We start from the raw sequence: 14,652 nt of genomic DNA, 5'->3' as shown, positions 1-14,652 counted from the left end.
TCTGATCGCATGTGTGTTGGGTGGTAGGCCTGCAAAAGTTCAGAGTGCCAACAGTAACATCTGAGGGTGCATGTATGCAAACATAGGAGTGATCCAGAGAGACTTTCCCATGTCTGAAACATCATGAAAGGCAGCCCTGAGCCTGGCCAGACCACAAAGTATCATGTCTGCACTCCCTTATGTGATGCAGGCAGCTTTTAACATGGCAATCCAAAAGTCAAGAGTTTCAATGGCCAGCTAACACATCTTGTTTCTTTTCAGAACACTAATCGGCTTCTCACTGATGGGAGGGTCAAGGCTCTGTCACTGCTGCAACCTACCATCCTCATCCACTGTGAGGTCCACTACTTCTGCTGCATTCTGTCTCAGGGGCTGAATGACTGTGGAGATTCTACTACGGTTCCGCTGCTCCTGTGGCCGTGAAGCATGCGAGTTTGAACTGTGGCCCCAGTGGGATCGAGAATGCCCAAGTGACGATCGAGACCTGGAAGCATAAAGTACAAATGCCTGAAAACTCAAAACAAAGGTTCTCTTTTTTACCATGACAGGTCTGGTAAGAGGATCACTTCTCCAATCTGTACCACCAACAGCTTCAGATAATTCAATTCAAAACTGAGTTTTGTTTTAAGTGGTATTTTGTTTTCCAGATCAATTGTGGGCCACCTTCAGTAACATGTGCTCTATTTAGGGTCCAAGGTTCAATCCCTGGCATCCCCAGGTAGGTCTGGGGGCAGGGGCAGGCGGAGGAGACTCTTGTTTGAAGCCAAACTTAATGAGTGGTTTGTGTACAGCCTTGGCTACCTGTTACACCTGAAGCAGAGGTCATGGTTTACTGCTCCACAACAAGTCACAAACCCTGGCTTGGACATAATGGGAAGTCAGGACACCCTGGTTTGTTTATCCCACTCGTGCCGGGGAGCAGTGAAACCAGAGTGATTAGGCAATGTACACCTACATGCTACTTGTTCACATTAGAAAGTCTGGCTCCTCAAGAGAAATGTGTAACAAATTTGAAGTTTGAAATTAATACAATAACAATAACAATAAAAAAAACTTAATAATAATAAAAAAGAAAGCCCGGCTTCTCATTACATGTGACCGCTTTAGTGTGGAGACAATTCTTAGCTAGATAGCTCAGCCAGGGCCAGCTGACCCAGGATGCATGGTGAGACAACTGCCTCAGGTGGCAGGATCCACAGGGTCAGCAGATCTGGCCTCCCAGGGGCACACGGTTTACTGTGTGGTTGAGGTGCACTCCTTGGAGGATGGATCTGCCTGCACTCCACAACCCACCCCCTGCCACAGCAATCTCTTGGCCCTGGCGTGGTGTTTGTGTGCTCACCATTTCGTGGTTCGCCTCAGGAGCCAAAATGTCTGGCACGAGCCCTGTGGATCAACGGTCTGAATAGAAAGCTAAGGCAGTTTTCTGTGTCCACAAGACTCTGAACGATAGTGGCACTAACTAGTCAGTGTCAACTTATCTTGAGTTTGCATTCTCTTAAGAACGTACCATGCAATAGCACATGGGCTGTCTTTGCAAATTTTTAGCCCCAGGTAGGTATAGGGTGGTCCACCACATACTGACTATGATGACCTGTCACAATCCAGTCTCATTGCCCCAAGAATATGTAAACAGATTTTCTACTGCAGTGTAGCTTTGGAGAGTATTGAAATACAGAGTGGGAGAGATTCAAAAGGACAAGGCTTAGACTGGACCTAGCTTAACTGTTCAACTGCAGGTGTGAATGCACATTACAATAAGAGTAAAAAATGGCACAAATGCTACCTTCTACATCACTAATGTACAGATCTAATGAGCAAGTGTAGTGTCATTATACACAAGAGCCTCAAATCTAAATTCATACTTTTATTATGTTTATATATCCTTTGATATATATGAATGCTATTTTAACCTCATTACACAAAAATAGGAAGCCACTGTAACAAAACTGAATACTCAAACACTTTACTACATAGCCTATTCAGAAAAAGCATGAATCTCAAGTTTGCCAGAGCATCTTCACTACCCTTCATCCAATCAAAGATCAAATTATAGGTACCCATTTTAACAGTAATGTTAGACTGTTAAATTGAGTATTCATAACTGCATCCTTGATTGGATCAAGAGTTTTGCCAACACAGAATTAAAATTAAAAAATCTGTATTAGGAAAATTAAGAAGCCAAAGTTCAGGAAACCAAAATAACTCTGACAAGGCATAGACTGCATGGCTTTAACAACAGTCAAAATACCTTCCCCCCCTCTCTCCTCACTATCTAGCCTGATGGTGTGTGCTAGAAAATTCCAAAGCGTACACACTATTTTGTGACATTTTTATTGGCCTAATAAAGGTATTGCCCTATTACGTATTTGCAACTTTTCTTAGAGGCCAACATAAGCTACCTTTACTTTTTGAATTAAAATTAGAGCATTCTGCAAAAGATCCCAAGTACAGTGGTACTTCAGGTTACAGACTTCGCTATCCCAGAAATAGTACCTCGGGTTAAGAACTTTGCTTCAGGATGAGAACAGAAATCATGTGGCGGCAGCAGGAGGCCCCATTAGCTAAAGTGGTACCTCAGGTTAAGAACAGTTTCAGGTTAAGAACAGACCTCCAGAACGAATTAAGTTCTTAACCCGAGGTACCACTGTATACAGTCATGGGGAAAAGAAGACACCCTCTTTGAATTTTGTTTTTTTTTAACATATGAGGACATAATAACATTCACTTGTTCTTTAGCAGGTTTTAAATTAGGTAAATACAACCTCAAATGAACAGCACATATTACACCGTGTCATGATTTATTTAACAGAAATGAAGCAAAAATGGAGAAGGCATGTGTGAAAAACTAAGTACACCTTATGATTCACTAGCTTGTAGAACCACCTTTAGCAGCAATAACTTGAAGTAAACATTTTCTGTATGACTTTTAGTCTCTCACATCGTTGTGGAGGAATTCTGTCCCACTCTTCTTTACGTTATTGCTTCAGTTCATTGAGGTTTACTGGCACAGCACTTTTAAGGTCCCGCCGCAGCATTTCAATTAGGTTGAACCTGGCCATTTGACTAGGCCATTGCAACACCTCGATTCTTCTCTTTTTCAGCCATTCTGTTGTATTTTTGCTGGTGTGTTTGGGATCATTGTCTTGTTTTATGACCCAATTTTGCCCAAGCTTCAATTGTTGGGCAGATGCCTCACATTTTACTCTAGAATACTTTGGTATACTGAGGAGTTCATGGTCGACTCAATGACTGCAAGGTTTCCAGGTACTGTGGCTGCAAAACAAGCCCAAATCATCACCCCTCCACCACCGTTCTTGACAGTTGGTATGAGGTGTTTGTGCTGACATGCTGTGTAGGGTTTTTGCCAAACATGGTGCTGTGCATTATGGTCAAACATCTCCACTCATCTGTCAAAAGGACACTGTTCCAGAAGTCTGGTGGTCTGTTCAGATGCAACTTTGCAAACCGAAGTCATGCTGCCATGTTCTTCTTAGAGAGAAGAGGTTTTCTCCTTGGCAACCCTTCCAAACAAACCATACTTGTTCAGTCTTTTTCTAATTGCACTGTCATGAACATTAACATTTAACATGCTAACTGAGGCCTGTAGAGCCTGAGATGTCTCTTTTGGTTTTTTTGCAATTTCTCTGAGCATTGCACGGTCTGCCCTTGGGGTGAATTTGCTGGGACGTCCACTCCTGCGAAGATTGGCAACTGTCTTGAATGTTTTCCACTTTTGAATAACCCTTCTTACTGTAAAATGATGGACTTAAAATTGGTTGGAGATAGCCTTATAATGCTTCCCAGTTTCAGGGGCAGCAACAATTGCTTCTCTAAGAGCATTGTGTCATTTTTCCTCCTTGGAATTGTGTTAAAACATACCTGAATGCTCCAAACCAGCAAACTGCTAAAATTTCAGCTCTTATAGAAGTGGACACACTTGTACATGATCAAATTAAGCAAGGGCATTTGCTTAGCAGCACCTCTCTGCTACTTAGTCCCTTAATTGCTAGGAAAGCAGTAAGGGTGTACTTAATTTTTCACACATGGCTTCTCCATTTTGGCTTTCTTTTTGTTAAATACATCATGACGGTGTAATATGTAATGTGTTGTTGTTCATCTGAGGTTGTATTTACCTAATTTTAAGACCTGCTAAGGAACAGGTGGTTGTTATTATGTCCTGATATGCAAAACCACAGAATTCAAAGAGGGTGTACTTTCTTTTTCCCATGACTGTATATCAGTATTTTACAACAATGTCAATAAAGTAACCAGGTACACATTAAAGTTGCTGTTTCAGCATTTTCAAGTCTTTAGTTCATTCAATGCCTAGGTCAGAGCTTTCCAAACTTTTCATGTTTGTGACACACTTTTTAGACATGCGTTGTTTTGCGACACAGTAATTCAGTTTAACTAGCAAACCGAAGGTTAAACTAACCCCTTTCCGGCCCTGGGAGGAGCGTGGGGAGCGTTCACGTGACACACACTGCAGCCGACACACTAATGTGTCATGCAGGGTGGATTTGATTTAAATCAAATCAATTTAAATCACAATTTAAATCACTAGTCAGTAAGACTTGATTTAAATCATTTTTCCACAGAAAGACTCATTCTTGCTGGTATAATCTTGACAACCAGATGAAGGTTTCATTTTTGGAATAATAAATTCTCAGAGTAGTTTTCACAGTTATATCAAAAATTACTGATTTGGTTAAACTATCAGAAATACATAGACAGATAACTATGAAATTATGGTGAGGTTTAATAAGTTAACTGTTTATATTTGGACAACTTTTCTGCTGCACTTTTATTGGAAGGAGAAAAATAATCACTTCCTTAATAACAATTTATTTAACTGAAACAATAACATTATAGCATATGTATCCATGTTTGTTAACTGATGTGGTTAAACGGTTTTAACAAAAATAAACTTAGACTGAGTTTTAGCACACATGAAAATCTTAAAACAAATCCTTATTTCCTGATGAATAGCCTTTGGACTATAATGTAACTTAAATATAAAACTATCTTTAGAAAGATTTTTCCTCCAAAAGCATTTTATTTTAAAAATCTGATTTAAATAAAAAAAATCTGATTTAATTTTTTTAAAATCCGATTTAAATTAAAAATAAAATAGAAATCATTGATTTTTATCCACCCTGGTGTTGTGACACACAGTTTGAAAAGCTCTGGCCTAGGCTGACCATGGCCTCATGCAAGTTCCTTTTGATTTCTCTCTCCTACTTTAAAACTGATTCCAACTGACTGAACCAGTAGGAAATCGGACTCCTTGATGAATCCATGGACAAATGAGTGATACTCGTACTGGGCATAAAACTGGGGTGAAAACTCCAGCTAAAATAATCTTTAATAACAAACGTGATCCCATGATTTAGACAGGCAATAAGCTGGATATTATCAGCTGTGATCAGGAATCTCTGCATGCTGAGGGAAGGGGCTTAGGGTGGCAGAATAATTTTAGACTAGGAAGGGATTGGGATTTGTTTTTTTTAATGTACGTATTGTTAGAACTAACGGCAAAGCTCCCATCAGTTCTACTGGGTGAGGGATCCATACATTTTGAGAGTCTGAAAAGGGAGGAGACTTTGCTTGGGTCTCTTCTCATTTGCTGAGGAGACTGAATTCAGAAGGTTTATTCATTTATCTTTGATCAAGGCATCACGGCATCTATCCGCAGAGTTTCATCCAGGATGACACTTTAAAGCACTGCTGCAAGATGAAAGACCAAAATAATTGACAACTTGAGAACTATCTGCATATCTCTCCCTAGTACAACTACAGATTATTCCTGCCGTTAGATGGAAAGAGGCTTTCATGTGCAGCACAAATAAAATAATAATATATGGTTTAATGAAGCAGGAGCAAGGAAGATGGTGAGGCCTAGAGTAAAATGAGAGAGAAAAGGAAAAAGGAACCATGTATTAAAAGTAAACTCACATTTGTTGACTTACTTTACATTCCTATACAATGGCAGGACCAACTTTTCATAGGCCTGAGGCACAGGAAGGACCCAGACTGGAAAGCTATGAAGTAATCCTATTAAATGGATTGTGTGGTAACTGGTTGCCTGTGTTGAGGCAGATATATTATGAGGTAGCTGTAAATATATTTGAGAGTAACCATAGAGCGAATAAATTGTGTTTTCAGCCTGAAGTCATGCACTGCCTTGTTTAGTAAAGCTCCATTTTGAACCCAGGATGGCAGCCAGAGAAACTCAAGACCCGGAGAAGTAGCAGCCAAAATTAACAAAATATTGAGGTAAATAACTGAAAGGACAAACTTCTTCTGCTTCGCCAGTAGAAAGCAATGTTCTAGTTTAAAGGTAGCTGACATAAGCAGCTGCTATAAACCATTTTAGGCCACTGGCCCACCTTGCTCAGTGGGATTTAAACTGACTGGCGGCGTCAGATAGGAGTCCTTTCCAGCCTTATCTAGAGATGTCAGGAATTAAACTTTGGGCCTTGCAAAGCAGCTGGTTCTCTGTGGAGAAACAGTCCCCCCTCCCAAATTCTTTTTTTAAAAAAATGTTTTTATTATGTTTTTCAGAAACAAAAATAAAACAATCTTACAGTGGTGCCTCGCTAGACGAAAAGAATCCGTTCCGCGATTCTCTTCGTCTAGCGGTTTTTTCGTCTAGCGAAGCAAGCCCATTGACAGCTTAGCGGATTAGCGCTACAGCTGTCAAGCGGCTTCCAGTGATCAGCTGTTAAGCGGCTTATCAGCGGAACAGCTGATAAGCAGCTTAGCGGCTTAAGAAAAGGGCGAAAAAAAACGGAAAAAACCCGCGGGGGGATGCAAAAATTTTTTCGTCTTGCGAAGCAACCCCATAGGGTAATTTGTTTTGCGAAGCGCCTCCAAAACGGAAAACCCTTTCGTCTAGCGGGTTTTTCGCCTTGCGAGGCATTCGTCTTGTGGGGCACCACTGTACAGTCATCATTTTATGTCATCTTATTTACACTGCGTATATTCACGCCCTGACTTCCTTCCCTGCTTCAGTTTTCTTAACATATATCTTCTCTTGCATATTCTTATTCACCTTCTATAAACATCACAGGATTTATGTTAACCCTGCTAGTTTTTAAACCTCTACAGTTCATTCTTATGTATGCAACCCACTCTTCTTCAAACTTTGTCCCTTTTTGGTCTCGAATTTTATAAGTCATTTTAGCTAATTCTGTATACTCAAAAAAATTATCCTGCCATTCCATTACCGTTGGGATCTCCTGTAATTTCCACTTTTGAGCCTCCCAAATTCTATTTCTAAGGCAAAGCCTTGCTTTAACAGAATGCGTAACAGCATTCACACTACTGAACGTAAAGCGAAATCTGTACAGTATATAAATGGTTCTCACTTTCATATACAAGGTATACAAGGGCGGCTGGCTGTTTAACACTGCATTGACTCAAAATAGCAGTGACTCTGGGAGAAGGTACATGAGGGAACGAAAACTGGTCAAATCTGATTTGTCAAGTTATTGGGCATTGCATCTCATCCCACTGAACAAGAGTAGTGGCCTGTTGAGCACCGCCGACTCCACGCAAATCTTACTAGTTGGGAAGATACCCTGGTTGGAAAGAAAAGGGGTGTCTCAAGGAAGAGGCAGTTAATGGCTGGGCGGGGTATAAATAATAAAATTATTATTAATTATTATTATTATTATTATTATTATTATTATTATTATTATTAGGTAGATCCGTTAGAAGAAGTCAGTTGGGGGGAGTGGTCAGCCAGTAATCAAGATGGCTGCAAAACTCACGAGTTCCTACCGTCAAGTACATAATTTCTTTTCAAAACAGCCAACTAACTGGGAAAACTTGAAAACTTTTACCCCAATTCAAGAAATATGCTGAGATAAAAATAAGGGGGTATAATTAACTTTCTCATGCCAGGGGAACACCAAGAAGAAGCCAGGGCAATGAGCCAGCAAAGAGAGAACATGGCGCCCGAACCAGTTAAGACGGCAGAAGCTGCGGCAGAAAAGGGTACCAATGCAGTGCTGAGAGGGGACAACATGAAGAAAAGCTTTGAAAACTGCTCACGAGAATATGGATATAAAATCAAAGCTGGAGGATTTTCAAAACAGACTTAAAGGGTTAACTTTACAGGGGCTTTGTAGAAGGGGCAGAAAGTGACAAGATAGTGGTTTAAATTGCTAATACCTGCCTTGGAACTATCTCCAGAGGATATTGGGTGAGCCCATGGAGCCCTATCAACTCGTCCATGTGTTTCAGCCCCTCCAAGAGACATTATTATATATAATATATTTACATAGATTTTAGGAAAAAAGATATGGAGAACGCTTAGGAATGTGGAAAATATAACTTTTGAAAATCAACCAATTATGGTTCTCCAGGATCTATCTCAGGACACCTTGAAAAAAGGAGAGAATTTCACCTAGTAACATCTAGATCAGGGGTAGTCAACCTTTTTATACCTACTGCCCACTAATGCATCTTTCTTGATGGTAAAATTTCTTTACCGCCCACCAGTGCTCAATGGAAAGAGGAACCCCCTACCACCCACCTAGAATCCTGAAACGCCCACTAGTGGACAGTAGGGACCAGGTTGACAACCCCTGATCTAGATTATCAGAAGTGGGAATCAGATTATCACTGAGCATTCACTTTCTAATATTCAACAGAGGAAATTCAGTTTTTTTGGCTGCAAACCTATGGGAAGTAGCAGAGCTTTTGCAACTTCTGGAGTTGGAATGACTCTCTGAATTGCTAAGCTTTTTGCAACAAGAAGGCACTGACCCAGGAGAAGAGAACCCAGTGGAGTCTACCTATAGTTGATCTTGTAGCACAAAGATAGCACAAGGAAAAGCAGGCCAGACTTCTCTACTCTCAAGCAACTAGAAAATGACCAATTAAGACCCTTCTCTGAGGTGTTAAAAATAATTTATTCAAGATGAAGCCATACAATTGGCTAGACAAAGTAGTAATTATAGCACATGTACCCCTTGAAGTTAAGATCTAAGCTAATATTTAAAATGTACTCATCATGTGTACTTTATGGTATGTTCTATACCCCAATGGTGCAGGAGTGCCCTCTAGTGTCTATAGAGGACACATACAGAGTTGTATTTTACTGTTTTAAGTTGAATGTTGAATTGTTTTTTAGTTGTGGGGAAGGGAGGGTGTATATACAAATAAGAAAGCAAGATGGCATCAAATAAGAGTGGAAGTATAACTATGATTACCTTGAATTTAAAAGGGATGGGAGATCCAATAAAACATGTTCAACTGGCAAAATATCTTTATAATAGGTAACCAAATATAGTTTGTTTACAGAAAATACATGTGTATCAGAAAAACGCCTTATTTAATCAATCTTGGGTAGGATGATTCATAGCAATAGGGTCAAATAAAAGAAGACAAGTTGTGATCTTAGTTCATTCTCAACTTAATTTTCAGGTCATTAAAGTACTAAGAGATCCAAATGGTAGATCTATTGTTATAGAAGGAACCCTCACTGGGACATGTTAGGTAAATCTGGATTCAGTTTATGTGCTGAATACTGGCCAAATGCCATTTTTACAAAAACCTGTGTCATGCCTCAATGAATTTTTCTTCTTATGATTCAATAATTGGAGGAAGATTTAAATTGGAGTGCAAGTAGCCTTTCACATAAAGACCTAACTGATTCTGCATGGAAAAAGCAATGCAAAACAACAGTGGAGTTTAAAAAGGGCAAGGGACAACTGAAATTGTTGAGAACATTGTAAGAGTGGGGTCTATGGGATATATGGAGTGAGTGGAATCCAGTGGCTACAACTCGCATGTTTGTCTCCCCTGTTCATAGCTCACAATCTTTAGACTTTAGACTAACCTCTGCCCAGTGTCAGAATCTCAGATATAAAAGCTAGGTGCCAAATGGCTCCTTAAACCAAGGTTACAGTTGCCAAAACAGAATGTCTAGTTGCCATTTTAGGGCAACATGGCTCTAAAGTCTTAATTTTTCAAATGAAGGACTGACTGTGATTGATTGTTAAACATCTGGCTAGTTCAGATGACAACCCTGAGCTAGGTTAAGATTGAGGACAGTCCACATATATATAGACTTATTCCTACCTCTTTTTCTTAATGGTGACATGGGCCATTGATATCATAAGAATATTCTTCACAGCTGAGAGCAGGACAGTAAAGACAAGCTACAACAATTAACTATAATGTTGTTCATCGCTCCTTCTCAGGCTGCACAGAAAAAGCATTTTGGTTCCTGAAATCCATTCTGATTGTGCAGTTAAAATACAAATGATTGAATTATCCAGTCCAGATCCAATGATCCCCAGACATGCACCTCCAGATGGTGGAGATGTCAAGCACCATCCTTGGGCCCAGGCAACTTCACTTGGTCACAAGTAGCCAATAGGCTTAGTGCAAAATGCGCCTGGCACCTGGCTAATTTCAAACTCTGCCTCCTTTTTAAAGGAAGTGCAGACAGCTCATATTGGTTAAATTAGCATAACAGAACACACTCGAGTGAGCGCACACTTCCTATTAATTCTGTCACAAAATGTGACCTGTATTTGGTCTTTTAGTCCTGTCCTTGTAACCAATCAAATGGTAAAATAAAAACTTAATGCATCATTGGAACAAAAACTAAGAAAAATAATAGAAGGATTGCTGTGGGAAACAATAAAGGCAGTGTTTAGAGGAGCATGTTTCAAGAAAAATCAGGACTGAATAAAATCTACAGGAAACAAAAGATGCAATTGGAACAGGAAGTCTCTTCCCTAGAACAAAAGCATAGGACAAGAACTTCAAAACAAGTTTACTAACTATTACAAATTAAGCAAAAATAACTAGAAGAAATAGATAAAACAATGGTACAATTATTGTATTTAAAACAAAAATATTATTACTATTTTTCCTGCCAAGTTGCAAAAAGAGAAACAAAGCAATAACTACAGGTATAAAAATAAAGACAGGAGAAAGGGTTTATAGTACAAAATTAATATGTGCAGAGTTTTTCTCCTTTCTGTACACCTCCACCTCTCTCTAGAAGAAATTAAGAAATTTTTAGACACTACAGCAGGGGTAGGCAACCTAAGGACCGTGGGCCAGATCCGGCCCAATCGCCTTCTCAAACCAGGCCACAGACAGTCCAGGAATCAGTGTGTTTTGACATGAGTATAATGTATCCTTTTATTTAAAATGCATCTCTGGGCTATTTGTGAGGCACAATAATTCATTCTTTTTTTTATTTTTTAGAAAATATAGTCCAGCCCCCCACATGAGCTGAGGGACGGTGGACTGGCCAACAGCTGAAAAAGGTTGTTGACCCCTGCACTATAGTGATACCTATAACTAAAGGAGGAGGACAGTAAATGTATGGGAAAGGAGGAGATAAAGGAAGTAATTAACAATGATATTATAATGATATTTTAGCTGATAACAGACTTCCTGGAGACATTCAAAAATAGTAGTTATTCCCAAGCCTCGCAGGGACCATCCAATTTTGAGTCACACAGACCAATCTCTTTATTCAGTGTTGACCAATCTCTGGCCAACAGATTAAAAACCTTTCTTGACAATTATAAATACCTAGACTCTTAAGAAGAGGGGAGAGGAGAGGAGGCTGAGGGAACCCTCCACAAGGGAGGGTGTTTGAAAAAGGGTGGGGGGCTGCCACAGAAAGAATGTATTTGGTCAAGGGAGCAATGGACTCAAAAAGGTTGAAAACCTGTGCTGTATGTAATTAAATGCATACATCTGAAGAGAAGGGTTCTCTTGTTCTAAATTTAGAATCAGCATCCAACTGTTGCAGAGGCAGAAGGACAGGGACTAGAGAATATCTGTACCATCAGATGGTGAAAAGGAAAGAGCACAGCTAGGCAGAAGATTTAACTCATGACAAAAATGGCAATGATCTGGCCCATACCAGGGGCTGCCTATAGCTAACTTCGAAGTTCCAACTACAAGAGGGTGAGAGAAATCAATACAATGAAGCTTAAGCAGTGTTAGAAATTGGGATAGAAAAGTTAGGGCCAAATGGCTTCTGGAATCTGGGTTATAGGCACAAAATCAGAATGGCTAGTTGCTATTTCCCCCCCAGTGCAACAGCACATTCCATTTATTTTTGCGAAATATTTCTATGACATCAAAATTCTTGGAAGAACAGGTCCAACAGCATAATCCTAGCCATTTCTACACAGAAATAGATCCTACTGAATGAATTCAAAAGGGTTTACACCAAGGCAAATGGGAATGAGATTCTACATGTGAAGAATTCTTCTGAATTCCTGGCAAACTGAGATCAACATTTGCAATCACCTAGAAAACTTTCCTTATCCATTAATTTTCATTAGACAAATCTCTATTTCACAATATGGAATTCTGTACAGACCAATTCACCCCATGAGAAAAATGCATGCATTTAGAAAGCATTTTACATTAAGTCTTTAAGAAAATGTTACATGGGGGAAAATATAATAATTATTTCTTTTTTTAAAAAAACAGATATTCTACTAACACTATAGGTTTTCTGTTTTAAAAACCAAATTTCGGCAAAAAACTAATTCAGGCGTGTTTAATAACATAAAATAAATGACAGTTTAGAAGAAAATTTTAATACAACTATGTGAACGTCATAGCTTTCTGGCAAGAACACAAGGGCGGGGGAATCCCATAATGAAGGCTCTGCTAATTCCAACTGCAAACAGTCTATCCACCAATTTCTCTATAGGAAATTGGTTCCTGAAACCAATTTCCAACCAACAAAGACAGCCTGCCAGGGGAAGTTCACCTGGAACCTTCACCTTTAGGTGCCAGGCAAAAAATGGTTCCTCTTTAACCAGGCCTTAGGCTGATTGACATCCAATGCCCTTTTAAAATGTGTTGGGTTGTTTCTATTTTTAATTTGTTTGAGTATTAGCATACTTGAGCATTGCTGTCTATGGCTTCTTTAAAGTGCTGAATACAGAAAACAAAAGTGTGGTTTTTAAAAAGGCGGGTGCATATGTAGCCCAGAGAAAACATGTTGGAGTTGTAGCTAGGGGTTGAAGTCAGGCCAATTAAGAAAGGGGATTGTTTTAAACTTTTATCTTTTTATTTAAAATAAACAAAAAATATCCAGTAGCAGCAAAAATGTAATGTGTTTTTTAAATCAACTGTGATGTCTTAGCATTCTAAGATCAGCAGTTAATAATGTTTTATATAAATTGGTATAAATTAGGGAGAAATGAACATGTGAAAAAGCCCTAACTTACAATGAACACAGGAATTCTGAAGCTCATCATCAGTAATAATATTTCCCCCATTGAAAACATAAGCTTTCTTTCTCATTACGTCATATATAATACACAGCTCTTAATACAAAAAGAAACATAAAAGGGAGCTTATGTAGTAACTTGGTTATATTTTGAAGTTCGAATTAAGTGCATTGTAAAAAATATTCTCCTTCTAATCATTTCAACAAAAAATATAGCACCCAAAGTAGAAAGCCACAGTTATAAATCTCTGAATTATTTCAAAAGCAAAATACCAAGCCTATGGAAGTACACATATACTTTGGGCAGGAATTTTTTTAAAGGTGAACATACTGTGTGTGCTATTACTTAATCTAAAACAGAAGGACTCAATGTTCATACCAAATTATATAAAGAAACTAACGTGTAGTAATTTTGTCTCTTGATCACACTCCACATTTATCAACATGATTTGCCCTGAAAAGAAATAACCGACTAACTCTCCAGACATTCATTAGACCTCGTACTGTTTTGAAGAGACTTCAAACATTAAACTCTAACCTGCCTGGCCGAGAGGAGACTCCTGCTACTATGTGGGAAGGGCAGGGAGCCATCTAAGTTATGTTTATCCTGGATGGCTCCCACATCCCTTTGCATTTGAAAAAAGCTTTATAACCAAGACTTTTGAGTACTCTGACTTGTTGCCACTGTCCTGTGTCCTCCACTGATAGCAGCACCAGCTTACCTGTGTGGGGAGAAGGTGACAGTCCCGAGTCACCTTCCAGTCCCTCCCAGCAGCAACAAAGTCAGATCACTAATGTGTTGATTAGAATGCTCTTTTCAAATGCAAAGGGTTGTGAGATCCCTAGTTGTGTTTCTGTTGTGCTATTGGCTAGGAGGCATTTTTCCTCCTGTGCTCTCAGTGGTCAGTTGCACCATTTGAATGGTTCAGCAGCCGAATACTAGAACTATGCATCAGGACGCGATCTCATTCAGGGAATTCTTAGTTGAAAAATGCACTCCGCACCCACTTATCATGAACCCTGACTTTAAGGAACAGCTGTTCAATAAAGTCCAACCCTTATTCACAAAGTTATTATCGTATTCCAAAAGAAAAGAACATTGGCCTTACCGGTAACTTTCTCCAACTGTTACAATCTCTACTTCACTGTCTGTTGAGGTAACATTGATTTCTTCATTGGCAGTGACTTGGGGGGTGGAGGATGCTTCGATCACCACCACATCTTCATCAATACTCCCTGAAAGGCAGAACGCAAAGGAAACAGAAGACTGAAATAAGTTGCATTAGATTTGAATTCCACAAGGTATTAACTATATATGGTGCAAAATGGAGGCAATCAGTAAGTGTTGCAGAAGATGTAACTTACAAAAAGTAATAATACACCTCTTCTGCGCCAGTTACATTTAGTTTTAATAA

General features: G+C 39.3%; 1 protein-coding gene across 5 annotated transcripts in view; it reads right to left on the bottom strand.

Annotated features, from left to right (window-relative positions):
- The window catches only part of RNF111 (ring finger protein 111), a 49,986-nt gene that overhangs the window by 14,979 nt on the left and 20,355 nt on the right, over positions 1-14,652 (bottom strand). For all 5 annotated transcript variants that reach the window (XM_081887626.1, XM_081887627.1, XM_081887623.1 and 2 more), the window contains exons 3-4: positions 14,347-14,473; positions 321-484 (exon numbers count right to left, since the gene is read on the bottom strand). In XM_081887626.1, coding sequence (XP_081743752.1) covers positions 321-484; positions 14,347-14,473 — 291 coding nt within the window. The remainder of the gene's footprint in view (positions 1-320; positions 485-14,346; positions 14,474-14,652) is intronic.

This window comes from Podarcis melisellensis, assembly GCF_964234715.1.
Source record: "Podarcis melisellensis genome assembly, chromosome: 14".
NCBI classification, from domain to species: domain Eukaryota; kingdom Metazoa; phylum Chordata; class Lepidosauria; order Squamata; family Lacertidae; genus Podarcis; species Podarcis melisellensis.
The sequence above is the reverse complement of the archived record's forward strand: the minus strand, read 5'-3'. Positions and strand labels throughout refer to the sequence as shown.